General features: G+C 42.6%; 2 protein-coding genes across 10 annotated transcripts in view; one reads left to right on the top strand and one right to left on the bottom strand.

The window, feature by feature from the left end:
- CRYZL1 (crystallin zeta like 1) overlaps window positions 1–10,838 on the bottom strand; it is a 51,848-nt gene extending 41,010 nt beyond the window's left edge. For 6 of the 7 annotated variants that reach the window (XM_077995803.1, XM_015132990.3, XM_077995806.1 and 3 more), the window contains exons 1-2: window positions 10,778–10,838; window positions 1,154–1,225 (exon numbers count right to left, since the gene is read on the bottom strand). In XM_077995803.1, coding sequence (XP_077851929.1) covers window positions 1,154–1,219 — 66 coding nt within the window. In that variant the 5' untranslated portion in view covers window positions 1,220–1,225; window positions 10,778–10,838. Of the gene's footprint in view, window positions 1–1,153; window positions 1,226–1,706; window positions 1,822–10,777 lie in introns of all 7 variants that reach the window. The other variant, XM_077995802.1, reaches the window with a different exon arrangement.
- Window positions 10,839–11,640: 802 nt separating this feature from the next.
- Window positions 11,641–12,075, top strand: part of ITSN1 (intersectin 1) — a 242,278-nt gene continuing 241,843 nt past the window's right edge. For all 3 annotated transcript variants that reach the window (XM_028845344.2, XM_028845352.2, XM_028845350.2), the window contains exon 1: window positions 11,641–11,813. The gene's annotated coding sequence lies outside the window, so the exon portion shown is untranslated. The remainder of the gene's footprint in view (window positions 11,814–12,075) is intronic.

The raw sequence follows: 12,075 nt of genomic DNA, 5'->3' as shown, positions 1-12,075 counted from the left end.
TCAGGGGTTTGAGACCAGCCTGGCCAACCTGGCGAAACCCTGTCTCTACTAAAAATACAAAAATTAGCTGGGCATGGTGGTGCATGCCTGTAATCCCAGCTACTCAGGAGGCTGAGGCAGGAGAACCACTTGAACCTGAGAGGCAGAGGTTGCAGTGAGCTGGGATGGCACCACTGCACTCCAGCCTGGGCAACACAGTGAGACTCTGTCTCAATTAAAAGATAAAATAAAATTAAAAAAAAAAAAAAAAGAACTATCATGTAATCCAACGATCCCTCTCCTGGGTATGCATACAACCAAAGGAAATGAAAGCAACATGTCAAAGTGATAGCTGTACCTCCATGTTTACTGCAGCTATTCACAATAGCGAAGATATGGAATCAACCTAAGTGTCCATCGACAAATGAATGGATAAAGAAAATGTGGTATATATACACAACAGAATACTATTCAGCCATAAAAAGAAAAAAATCCTGTCATTTGTGAAAATATGGATGAATCTTGAGAATGTTGTGTTAAGTGAAATAAGCTAAGCACAGAATGACAAATGCTACATGATCTCACTCAAATATGGAATCCTAGAAAGTTGATTGCATAGACTTAGAGAGTCCAATAATGGTTATTAGAGGCTGCGGAGATTAAAGGGGTAGGAGCTGGGGAGAGAGGTTTGTCAACAGGTACAAAGTTACAGATAGATGGAAGGCATAGGTTCTGGTGTTCTATTGTACAGTAGGGTAACTATAGTTAAGAATGTATTACATATTTCAATATAGCTAGAAGAGAGAATTTTGAGTGACACAACAAAATGGCAAGTATTTTACTGATGGATATGCTAATCATTCTGATTTGATCGTTACATAATTTATACATGAATCAAAACATCACATGGTACCCCATAAATATGTACAATTATGTGTCAATTAAAAACAAAATAAAACTTAAAAAACAGTTAAACTACAATATGAGCCACCATTTTCACATAAAATTTAAAGGAAAGTACTGTAATTTGAGGAGTTTCATTTAAGTAATTTTTCTTCATTAAGTCTCAAAGTCTCATGTTACTCAAAGTAACATAGTAACATGTCATTTAAAAGTGGGTTTATTGCATATAAAGATACAGTAACTTCTTTAATGATTAAACATTTTTTCTTACCCTTTCTTGAAATACAAATGTTATTTCTTCATCTGTGGAACTCTGTTGGAAATATAAGCCTTTCATAGTCACCTAAAAATAAATACGTATACATGAAATAAAATAACAAGTCTTCCAGACTAAATGTAAGCAAAAATGGAAAAACAGCGCTGGCAAAGGATAAAATGACAACTATAATGTAGTTTTCAAATAAGTACATTTAGAAAATCTTTCTCAAAGTGATCAAATAAGAGAATATGCAACACTCTCTGGGCACCTGTCTTACCGAGAATGTGTTTACAGTTCAACCTTGTACTACAAAGGCAAACATGCTTCATTTTACTTTCCTATACAATAAAAAAGATTACTTAAAAGAAGTCTTATGATGGCCAGAGAAACTCAGTTTTATTTACCTTTTATTAAATTTTCCTTTATTTACCATTTGTCAAAGGCTTTCAAAGTCTTAAAGATCACTAAAAAGGAGAAAGCGAACAGCCAAGACACTGGTTCAAACTGTGGCCCTAATTCTTCTCAGTCAGTCTATAAACCATTTAATGGAAGTATTTAAACTTACAGCCGGGCACGGTGGCTCACATCTGTAATCCCAGCACTTTGGGAGGTCAAGGCGGGCGGATCATCTGAGGTCGGGAGTTCGAGACCAGCCTGACCAACATGGAGAAACCCCATCACTACCAAAAAAAGAAAAAAAGAAAAAAAATTAGCCAGGCGTGGCAGTGCGCGCCTGTAATCCTCGCTACTCAGGATGCTGAGACAAGAGAATCGCTTGAAACCAGGAGGCGGAGGTTGCAGTAAGCCGAGATCATGCCATTGCACTTCATCCTGGGCAACAAGAGCGAAACTCTGTCTCAAAAAAATAATAAAATAAAACAAATAGGCAGGGCGCGGTGGCTCAAGCCTGTAATCCCAGCACTTTGGGAGGCCAAGACGGGCGGCTCACGAGGTCAGGAGATCGAGACCATCCTGGCTAACACGGTGAAACCCCGTCTCTACTAAAAAAAAAAATACAAAAAATTAGCCGGGCGTGGTGGGGACACCTGTAGTCCCAGCTACTCGGGAGGCTGAGGCAGGAGAATGGCGGAACCCGGGAGGCGGAGCTTGCAGTGAGCCGCCATCGCGCCACTGCACTCCAGCCTGGGCGACAGGGCAAGACACTGTCTCAAAACAAACAAACAAACAAACAAACAAAAAATAAGCTTATATTCTGTGAACTTCTTGAGGCATCTCTAAAGATTCCACAAGTGTTTCTTTAATTTTCAGAGTAATTATATGGTAAGACTTTTTTAATGCAAATTTTACAGAAGTATAAAATATAGAAAAGTACACAAATCCTTGAAGCGCCTAACTTGTTGAATTTCACAGTGTGAATAAGTCCACGTAACGGCAGGAGACACATCATCGTATACCTCCAGAAGTTCCCTGTGTCCCCTTCTCCTCCTAAGGAGACCCAATATCCTAAGTTTTAACAACACGGATTAGTTTTGTCTGCTTTTGAACTTTATATAAATAAAATTATACTCTTTAATGTCTGTTTTCTTTCTTTCTATATTAGGTTTGTGAGTCTCACTCACGTCAGTTACTTGTAGTTGTATTCTATTCATCCTGCATTGCTACATAGTACTCCATTGTATAAACAAATTGCTATTTATCCATTCCACTATAGACAGACCCTTGAATTGTTTCCAGTTTGGGGCTCTTATGAATTGTTCTCTTAAAAACATTCTTGTATATACTTTTTGGTGAAAGTACTATTATTTTGTTTATGGAAACTGAGTCTTAGCTTAAAGCACATAGTTGGTGTCTCATAGCAAAAGCTGGGCCAGAACTGGGATAAAAACTAGGTGCTACTGATTCCAAAGTCGTTACTCCTAACCATGGTATTTAATGGTTTCCTACAGAGCTGCTAACATTAGATATATCAATTAAAGTTGAATACTTTCTTTCTTTTTTTTTTTTGGCGATGGAGTCTCGCTCTGTCGCCAGGCTGGAGGGCACAATCTTGGCTCATTATCTATCTTGGCTCACTGCAACCTCTGCCTCCCGGGTTCAAGCAATTCTCCTGCCTCAGTCTCCCAAGTAGCTGGGACCATAGGCACACGCCACCACATCCGGCTAATTTTTGTATTTTTAGTAGAGATGGGGTTTCACCATGTTGGCCAAGATGTTCTTGATCTCCTGACCTTGTGATCTGCCCACCTCGGCCTCCCAAAATACTGGGATTACAGGCATGAGCCACCGCGCCTGGCCTAAAGTGGAATACTTTAAAGATAATTATTAAGTACCTGTTGATAGTTCTGGCTACATAATTTGCAGGGCCTAGTGCAAAATGAAAATGTGGGAAGCCTTGTCTAGAAATTATTAAAATTTCAAGATAGCAGAGCATGAAATCAAGCAAAAGTCTCTTCTGAATGTGAGGTCAGTGAGACTGCATAGGCCACATGCCCATAAAGCCAGCTCTCTGCGTTTAATGTTAGTGGATCTACTTGGATCCAAATACGTAAAGAGTTTTTACAAAGTGTAGTTGAGCAATGGTTGCTGGTTTCCCGGATGTGATAATCAAATGCTGGAACTAACAGAAATGAATACACGTTCAAGATATATATAGAAATTATGTATGTAGCATGTATCAACGATGTATATGAAAGCAGGATTAAGCTGGGTCAGATGATTAATTCTAACCCTTTGGTTGCAGAAGGTGTTTGTGTCAATGTTTTTGGGGGCTCGGGAGAACCTAAGCATGTATACAGCAGTTATGTATTCCCTCCAGCATTAAATCTAACCTCTTTTGCCTACCTTTGAAGGCTCTCTAAAACGCATACTCACTCTCCCTACTCTACCTTACTGCTTCCACAATTTCCAAGCACATACCCTCTGTCTATCTAGTCAGTATGACTTCACATCATATGGTTACCCCATCGCAGAGCTTCTAGGCATGGCCTCTTTCCTGACAGAATGCTGTAATTTACAGATTCTGCTAAGTAAGTAAAGTTCAAGTTATACCCCCTCTCTGGAATCATCCCCAGTGACTCACTCCGTTTGTTCCATGCTTCCCAATGTCATTACATACTAAAAAAACTTTGCTTTATTTACTAACTAGAGTGCTTTACCCACCATTGCCTGGGAAAATCGACATCGATTATTATTAAATAATAATAAAAAAATCTCTGTTCCTACTCAGTCTGGAGTTACTAGAACTGCCTTTTTGAGAAGTGGAACAATTACATATCAACATCTTGATTTCAAAGCATTTTGCTTTGTGATATTGGACACTACTGTTTTCTCTGCCCATTGAATCTTGAAATATATGGCATGTCTCCCAGATAAGCAGTCACATGGACCTTAGACTGTGCCCCAGTTTCAAAGACCCTGGAGGACAACTGCTTGTTTGCACCCCTAATATCCCCTAAAACAAATATTGTGTATATAATAATGGCAATATTTTTAATCACATCATCCTAACTAGTTTCTCTAAATTAAGTGAAAATTGCCCTGGTTGGTGGAAAAAAGTAAAGTTCAGTTGGTCCAATTAAGAATTGTATGGGAACAAAAATATCCTTAAAGTTACAAAGTAAAGAAAGAGAGGTGTTTTTTTCACAAACGTAGCCAGAAGAAAACTGAGGAAATATTTGTCTTGCAAACCCAAAAAAGGAATACTGAGTTTCTAGTACTAGGAAAATGGTAGAATGGATGGTGTTCAAGGCCCACATGGTTTCCTAGTCAGATTAAATAAAAGTCTATTATTTAACAAAATTTTATTTCATTTTATTTTTTGTTTTTTGTCTCACACTCTGCCAAGTCTCATATTATTTAATAAAATTTGTATTGACTTAAACACATTTGCACACAGGACATAAAAGTATTAAACATTTTACAAAATAAAAATATACATTAAAACATATAGGCTGAGCATGGTGGCTCACACCTGTAATCCCAGAACTTTGGGAGACCGAGGCAGCTGGATTATGAGGTCAAGAGATCGAGACCATCCTGGCCAACATGGTGAAATCCCGTCTCTACTAAAAATACAAAAATTAGCTGGGCGTGGTAGCATATGCCTGTAGTCCCAGCTACTTGGGAGGCTGAGGCAGGAGAATCACTTGAACCTGGGAGGCAGAGGTTGCAGTGAGCTGAGATTGCACCACTGCACTCCACCCTCCAGCCTGTCAACAGAGCGAGATTCTGTCTCAAAAAAAAAAATAAATAAAATAAATAAATAAATAAAATATATAATACTTATGACATTTCTAAGAAAAGTCATGTAACTTCAAAATTATAAGTTCTACTATAAATTTTACTATATCAAAAAAATACGATATAAAACTTTTTGGCCAGAGTGGTGGCTCCCACACCTGTCATCCCAACAATTTGGGAGGCTGAGGCAGGAGGACTGCTTGAGCCCAGGAGTTCGACAGCCTGGGCAACAAAGCAAGACCCTGTCTTTTAGAACAAATAAATAAGCCTGGTGTAGTGGTGCTCGCCTGTAGTTCTATCTAGGCATTGGAGGCTGCTTTGAGCTATGATCACCACTGCACTCCAGCCTGGCCAACAGAGCGAAACTCTGTCTCTTAAACACACAAAACTTTTTAATTACAATAAACCTGTTTAAAAATGTAGGCTGATATAGCCTGTGAAAAGCATAAAAACTTTACATTTTTACAGGTATATCGGAATTTTAAAGTGTTTGAATTAATCCACAAACTGAGGATTACGTTAGCAGCACTATAAATTTTTTTTTTTTTTTTGAGATAGAGTCTCGCTCTGTCACCCAGTACAGTGGTGTGGTCTCGGCTCACTGCAAGCTCCGCCTCCTGGGTTCACGCCATTCTCCTGCCTCAGCCTCCCGAGTAGCTGGGACTACAGGCGCACGCCACCACGCCCAGCTAATTTTTTTGTATTTTTAGTAGAGATGGGGTTTCACCATGTTAGCCACGATGGTCTCAATCTCCTGACCTCGTGATCCACCCACCTTGGCCTCCCCAAGTGCTGGGATTACAGGCGTGAGCCACTGCTCCTGGCCACTATAAATTTTTATAATGGCCACACAGTAAACTTACTAAAAAATCTGGGGAAACAAAAATTAAGAAGATAATACCAATTTTAAATAATTTTTAGCAAAAGCAAAACAAGAACTTTGCATAAATTAAACACTTAACTATCAACACTTCAAGAAAGTAGTTAATAAAGATACTGATCTGCTAAGGGATTTCTAAAAAATCAATGGGAAGTAGTTTCAAATGGTTTCATCCTTCTTATAATAGCAACATGAACTCCACCTGCTCCTTTGTTACAGTCAATCCCCCAAGAAACTCATCTATTCTTTGTTGTAAATAAAACCTCTACAAATCATTCCTTACCTACACTTTCAGGCCAAAAGTGTTCTGAGCATCAGACCAACCTCAAATTCAACAGACACAAAGCTGGACTCATCTTTCCCCCAAACAAGATTTTGCTGTAGTCTCTAGTCATCAAGAATACCTTAGATCCATCCCATCACCTTCACTCTGGTGATGTGCGAACACCTCAATGCCTCAGGCTTGGGTTGTGGCAATAGGTTGCCAAATGCTTTCAATACTCTCCCGCATTCAACCTGTCTATTCCCCTATGGCTAATTTAATTCCTCAAAGTCCAAACTCCTCTTCCTACATGCTCAAATTTGTATTATTCCCCAACACAAACTTTATAATACTATGGCCATTTCAGGCTCAGAGTTCGGTTATAATGTTTCTAACCTACCTTCATTTTTATTTTAAGGAAAGCAAAGATATATATAAACAGCTAGACAAGAGAAAAGCACATATATATGTAAACAGCTAGACAAGAGAAAAACAGGTGAAGTCAACTCTGAAATGTGGCCCTGTATGCTCAACCTGGTCACCATGCCAGGCTCTCTTGGGCTGTTAGAGTATCCAATACCCTATTCCATCATTGGCACCTGCACACAGCATTATACTACTAGCTAGATTGTTAAGGGGAAATCTTCAGTTATATTTTGATCATTTGTGAAGAGGTGAATTAATATTACGTTTTAACAATGTTCACATTAATCTGAGGCTTTTCATACATATCCACACATTGGAAAAATAAATATGCCTAAATATTTGATTAAAAAGAATATAGTCACCATAATCAAAGCAACTAGCTGGAGGTTTGGCTTAAATATTATACTCTGCAGGCTGTGGAGGATGGTAGTCCTAACGGGTCAGGTCTGCCTCTTTTTTTTTTTTTTTTTTTGAGATGGAGTTTTGCCCTGTCACCTAGGCTGGAATGCAGCAGCGCAATCTTGGCTCACTGCAACTTCCACCTCCCAGCTTCAAGCGATTCTCCTGCGCCTCCCGAATAGCTAGGATTACAGGCGCATGCTACCACACCCAGCTAATTTTTTTGTATCTTCAGTAGAGATGGGGTTTCACCATGTTGGCCAGGCTGGTCTCGAACTCCTGACCTCGTGATCCACCCGCCTTGGCCTCCCAAAGTGCTGGGATTACAGGCGTGAGCCACCGCGCCTGGCCTGCCTCTTAAAGAGGGTAGTGAATGCATGGTCATAACAGTTGAGGATATCTCTACATGGCATAGTCAACAGTCTCTAGAAATCTGTATATTCAAAGGACACTTTGCACAAGCAATGAGTCTACAGGTGTTTTGCTGCGTACAACTGCAGTGCTCTTTTGTGCCTGTTATTACATAAGATGGGCACAGGAGATACTGTGACAGTGGCTTATATCTGGCTAAACCTTGGAAAGCAATTCCAGCTAATAATACAAGAACTTTAGGTATTATAATTTAAAACTAAATGGAAAATGCGTAACATTAGATGGTCCCTATCACTAGAGGGACTGAAACAGAGGCTGGGTACATATTACAGGGGCTTCATAAAGGAGATTCCAGCATCAACTGAGCAGGACAGGTGGATCAAATGACCATTTAGTTCTGTTCTAATTGTGACAATCTTGATAAATATTATCAAGGCATATTTGATTGAATTTATACATGTGTGGCACAATCTCTACATCGTATGCAACCTGAGATCTAAAGATAGATAAAGGAGCAGAAAAGGAAAATTGTTTCTTTTTTGCCCATCTAGTACAGTGGCTCTCAATAAAGAACTTTTTGGATCTCAAAAGAATTTCTGATGCCTCACCATCTCCATGAGGGCTTTATTATCTGTTGATTTTCAGATGGTATTTTCACTTAAGAGTCTAGGGTTTCTTACATGACCAATTTCCCACCCATGTCTCTGGAGGTTGGAGACGTGGGATGGTCATTATCCCAAAGATCTGAAAATCTCTGGTCCAGCTGCTATTCAATGTAGGGCTATTTAATATAACATGATCCAGAACAACAGAAACTTAACTTTCATTTATATTTTTGAATGAGCATTATATTTTCTCATATCATACTACTGGGGAACAAGGGAGCAAATGGTGTGATGAATGAGTCTTCCCTTTATAAGCTGGCTTAATCATGTGACTCTGGAACAATGCAGGTGGAGGTCCCTGGTGATGAGAATGACTATTTGAGGGATCCTCCCGAAACTCTACCACACCACAGTTACTTGCTCCCCTCCAATCCATTTAACTGACTTTCTTTTCCACCTACTAACATGATTGAAGTTTGTAAATGCTTAATTTTCCAGTTCACTATAGGATTGTGGAGAAACCACTCCTTGCTTCAAATGAAAAATACGAATTGTAATTTTGATAAAATATTTACTAATTCAAAAATCAAGAGAAAATAATTTCATGTCTTTATTATGCACACAATGGAAGAATTTTTTTTTTTGTAAAATACCATATTTTAGCATATGTAGATATGTGGATCTTTTTTTGAGACAGGGTCTCACTCTGTTGCCCAGGCTGGAGTGCTGTTGTTGTGATCTTGGCTCACTGTAACCTCCGCTTCCAGAGTTCAAGCGATTCTCCTGCCTCAGCCTCCTGAGTAGCTGGAATTACAGGCGTGCACCACCATACCCGGCTAATTTTTGTATTTTTAGTAGACACGGGGTTTCACCATGTTGGCCAGGCTGGTCTCGAACTCCTGGCCTCAAGTGATCCACCTGCCTCAGCCTCCCAAAGTGCCGGGATTACAGGTGTGACCCACCACGCCTGGCCAATATGTGTATTTTTGCTCTTCTACTCATAAAACTCTCCTGAGCTCAATGTAGTACTGTTCATTGGGTCTACAAGAAGAGCATAGTTATCTTAGAAATATTTCATTGCACAAGGCTGGCAGCTTGATCTTGTATGGGGAACTACCCCAGTTGCAAATCTAAACGTCTTATCCCCTACTGTAAGCTGGAAAAGAGGCATCAATAAGGGAAATTAGTGATAAAAGGTAGTAATTATACACTGCAGTGGCTGCTGGATCTGATTTAGAAGTCATAACTGACCTGAGCTTGAATCCTGGCTCTCCTACTTATTAGCTGTATGACTTTGGACTACTTAATTTTAACCTTTCTGGGCCTGAGACCCCATATCTTAGATAATAATAGCAGTTATCTCAAAGGGTTGCCGTAAGGATTAAATAATACATGCAAAGCACTCAGCGCAACATCATACTTTCAGAAATGTTGGCTATTTTGACTATTATTTCTGTAAATTGGGCACATCTCAATTACAGAGAATCTCTAAAGTAGTTCTGAATCCCATCTCATAGAGTTGCAAAGGGTTTGGTCAATGCAGCCTTATTTTTCACACCTTTTAATTTCTGCAGTAGGCTACTGTAGCAGTCACTAGCACAGGTGGCTACTGAGCACTCCAACTGTGTCTAGCTGGAACTGAGATGCGCTGTAAGTGGAAAATACACATCAGATTTTGAAGATTTAATACGAAGAAAAGAATGTAAAATCCCGATTTCTAAATATTTGATTAAGCGTTGAAATGGTAATGTCTCAGATATACTAGGCTAAATGAAACATATACTTAAAATTAATTTCACGCGTTTCTTTTCACGTTTTAAATGTAGCTATCCCAAAATTTAAAATGACATAAGGGACTCGCATTATATTTGCACTGGACAGAGTTCAGGTAAAACCTTGCTACTCAAAACGTGGACAGCAGCACCTGGGGGCTTGTTAGAAACGCAGATGTTCCGCCCGCACCCAGACCTATGCCAAGGCGATGCTTACATCTCGCTCCAGATGATTCCGCTGTTTAGCGTAATGAAGAGGGCCGATGTGGCTCAAAAGCCACATACAGCGAATAACTACTAACTGCTTTCCCAAAACAGCAAAGTGATGAGGAAGAAAAAAGTAGCTGAGAAGAAGTAACAGAGAAAGAAAAAGACACTCAAATTCTAGGAACAAAAAGCAGAGGAGAAAAACCCAACCTGGGAGATTAAGTGGAAGGGCACTCCCAGACCTCTACCTCCATAAAAGTACAGGGAGATGCAAACTGAGATAAGACCTACAATAAAAACCCGTCAAGGTCCAAGGAAACTGTCCCTCAAATCTAGTCTTACCCACCCCTCAGCGGCCTCAGCTAAGCTAGGCCTGGGCCCGAACAAGTCCCAGGTTGGGGTTCGACGCGAACCACCATCCTCCCCAGGGCTGCACGGTTCCGCGGGGCATCTCTCCACCTTTCGCTTAAAGTCCCATTTCCCAAGACACAGGACGCTTTTTCCGGGGCTCACCTGCCTCTGAGCCGCCACAACGGCCTGCACCTTCACCACCGCCACCTTCAAGTCCTTCCGCAGAGAGCCCGCCCCCTGCTCCCATTGGTCAGGCCGCTCGTCACTCCTGAAGGGCGGGGTCGGACTCGCGAGGCTGTCGAGAACGCCATGGCAACCAGTCTTGGAACTACATCTCCCGTGATGTTCCGCTCGGGGGCGGAGAAAGAGGCGAGGCACCGCCCCAAGGACTACCAATAAATGGGCGAAGTTGGAATCGCCTGGATGGGTTCCGTTTTATGCAAATCCTAACCGAAGATCACACCCTTCCTCATTCCAACCATGGGCCCGGCCAACCCCTCTGGCTTGTGCTTCGCCTCCTTTATCCTTTCCACATTATTCTCTCCTTTAAAACCTCCAATAATTAAGCCAATTAAGTGCATTCTATCTAGTGCCTCGCACGGCAACGAGCAGATGCACCGAAATCGTGCAACAAAATCTCCATAAACCACGATAGGCAACCTCAGACCAGAAATCTCCGGTTACGCCTACGTGGGGAAGAGGGGGAGAGTGCTAATCCTGCCCCCACTCAGCGCCTGCTGACTGGCTCATTCAGCTTGTCACTCTGTCGTCTTACATTTCTTTGGCTCCCCTTCCTCGGGTTAGCACGGTGGGCGGGGCCAGCGGTAGAGGGCGGTGAGAAGGTGCGGGCCCCTTCTTCCGATTGGCAGGCGGTTTCCCCACCCACTTATGGGCGGAGACGGAGGGTGGATGGGGGGCGGGGGAGGCAGCGGAGGGAGATGAGGAGATAGGCGGGAGCGAGGGAACGAGGGAGGGAGCGAAGGAGGTAGAGAGGAGTGGAGGCGCCAGGGGAGGGAGCACAGCTTGGTTGCTCCGTAGTACGGCGGCTCGCGAGGAAGAATCCCGAGCGGGCTCCGGGACGGACGGAGAGGCGGGCGGGGATGGTGTGCGGGGCTGCGGCTCCTGCGTCCCTCCCCGCGGCGCGTGAGCGACACTGATTTGTCCCTGGGGCGGCAGCGCGGACCCGCCCGGAGATGAGGTGAGGAGAGGACTGCACGGCGGCGGCCTGGACCGCGGGCAGCGGCGGCGGGGGCGGGGGTCGGCGCGATGGCTGCCCCGGGCGTCCGTCCCGCGCCCGGCGCTTGTCCCCCCGGCCGCCTTTAGCCCCTCGCCGCGCGCCTGGGAGACGGCAGCGGCCGCCCCTCTGCCTCGTCCTTCCCGTCCTCGGGGGCGGCGACGGGATGGCGGGCGGACCCGCACTGGGAGGCCGGGGGCTGCGGTGGGCCGTGGGGTGATGGCCG

This window comes from Macaca mulatta, chromosome 3 (assembly GCF_049350105.2).
Source record: "Macaca mulatta isolate MMU2019108-1 chromosome 3, T2T-MMU8v2.0, whole genome shotgun sequence".
In the NCBI taxonomy this organism is placed as follows: Eukaryota; Metazoa; Chordata; class Mammalia; order Primates; family Cercopithecidae; genus Macaca; species Macaca mulatta.
Note: the sequence above shows the minus strand (reverse complement) of the source record. Positions and strands in the feature narration are given on the sequence as shown.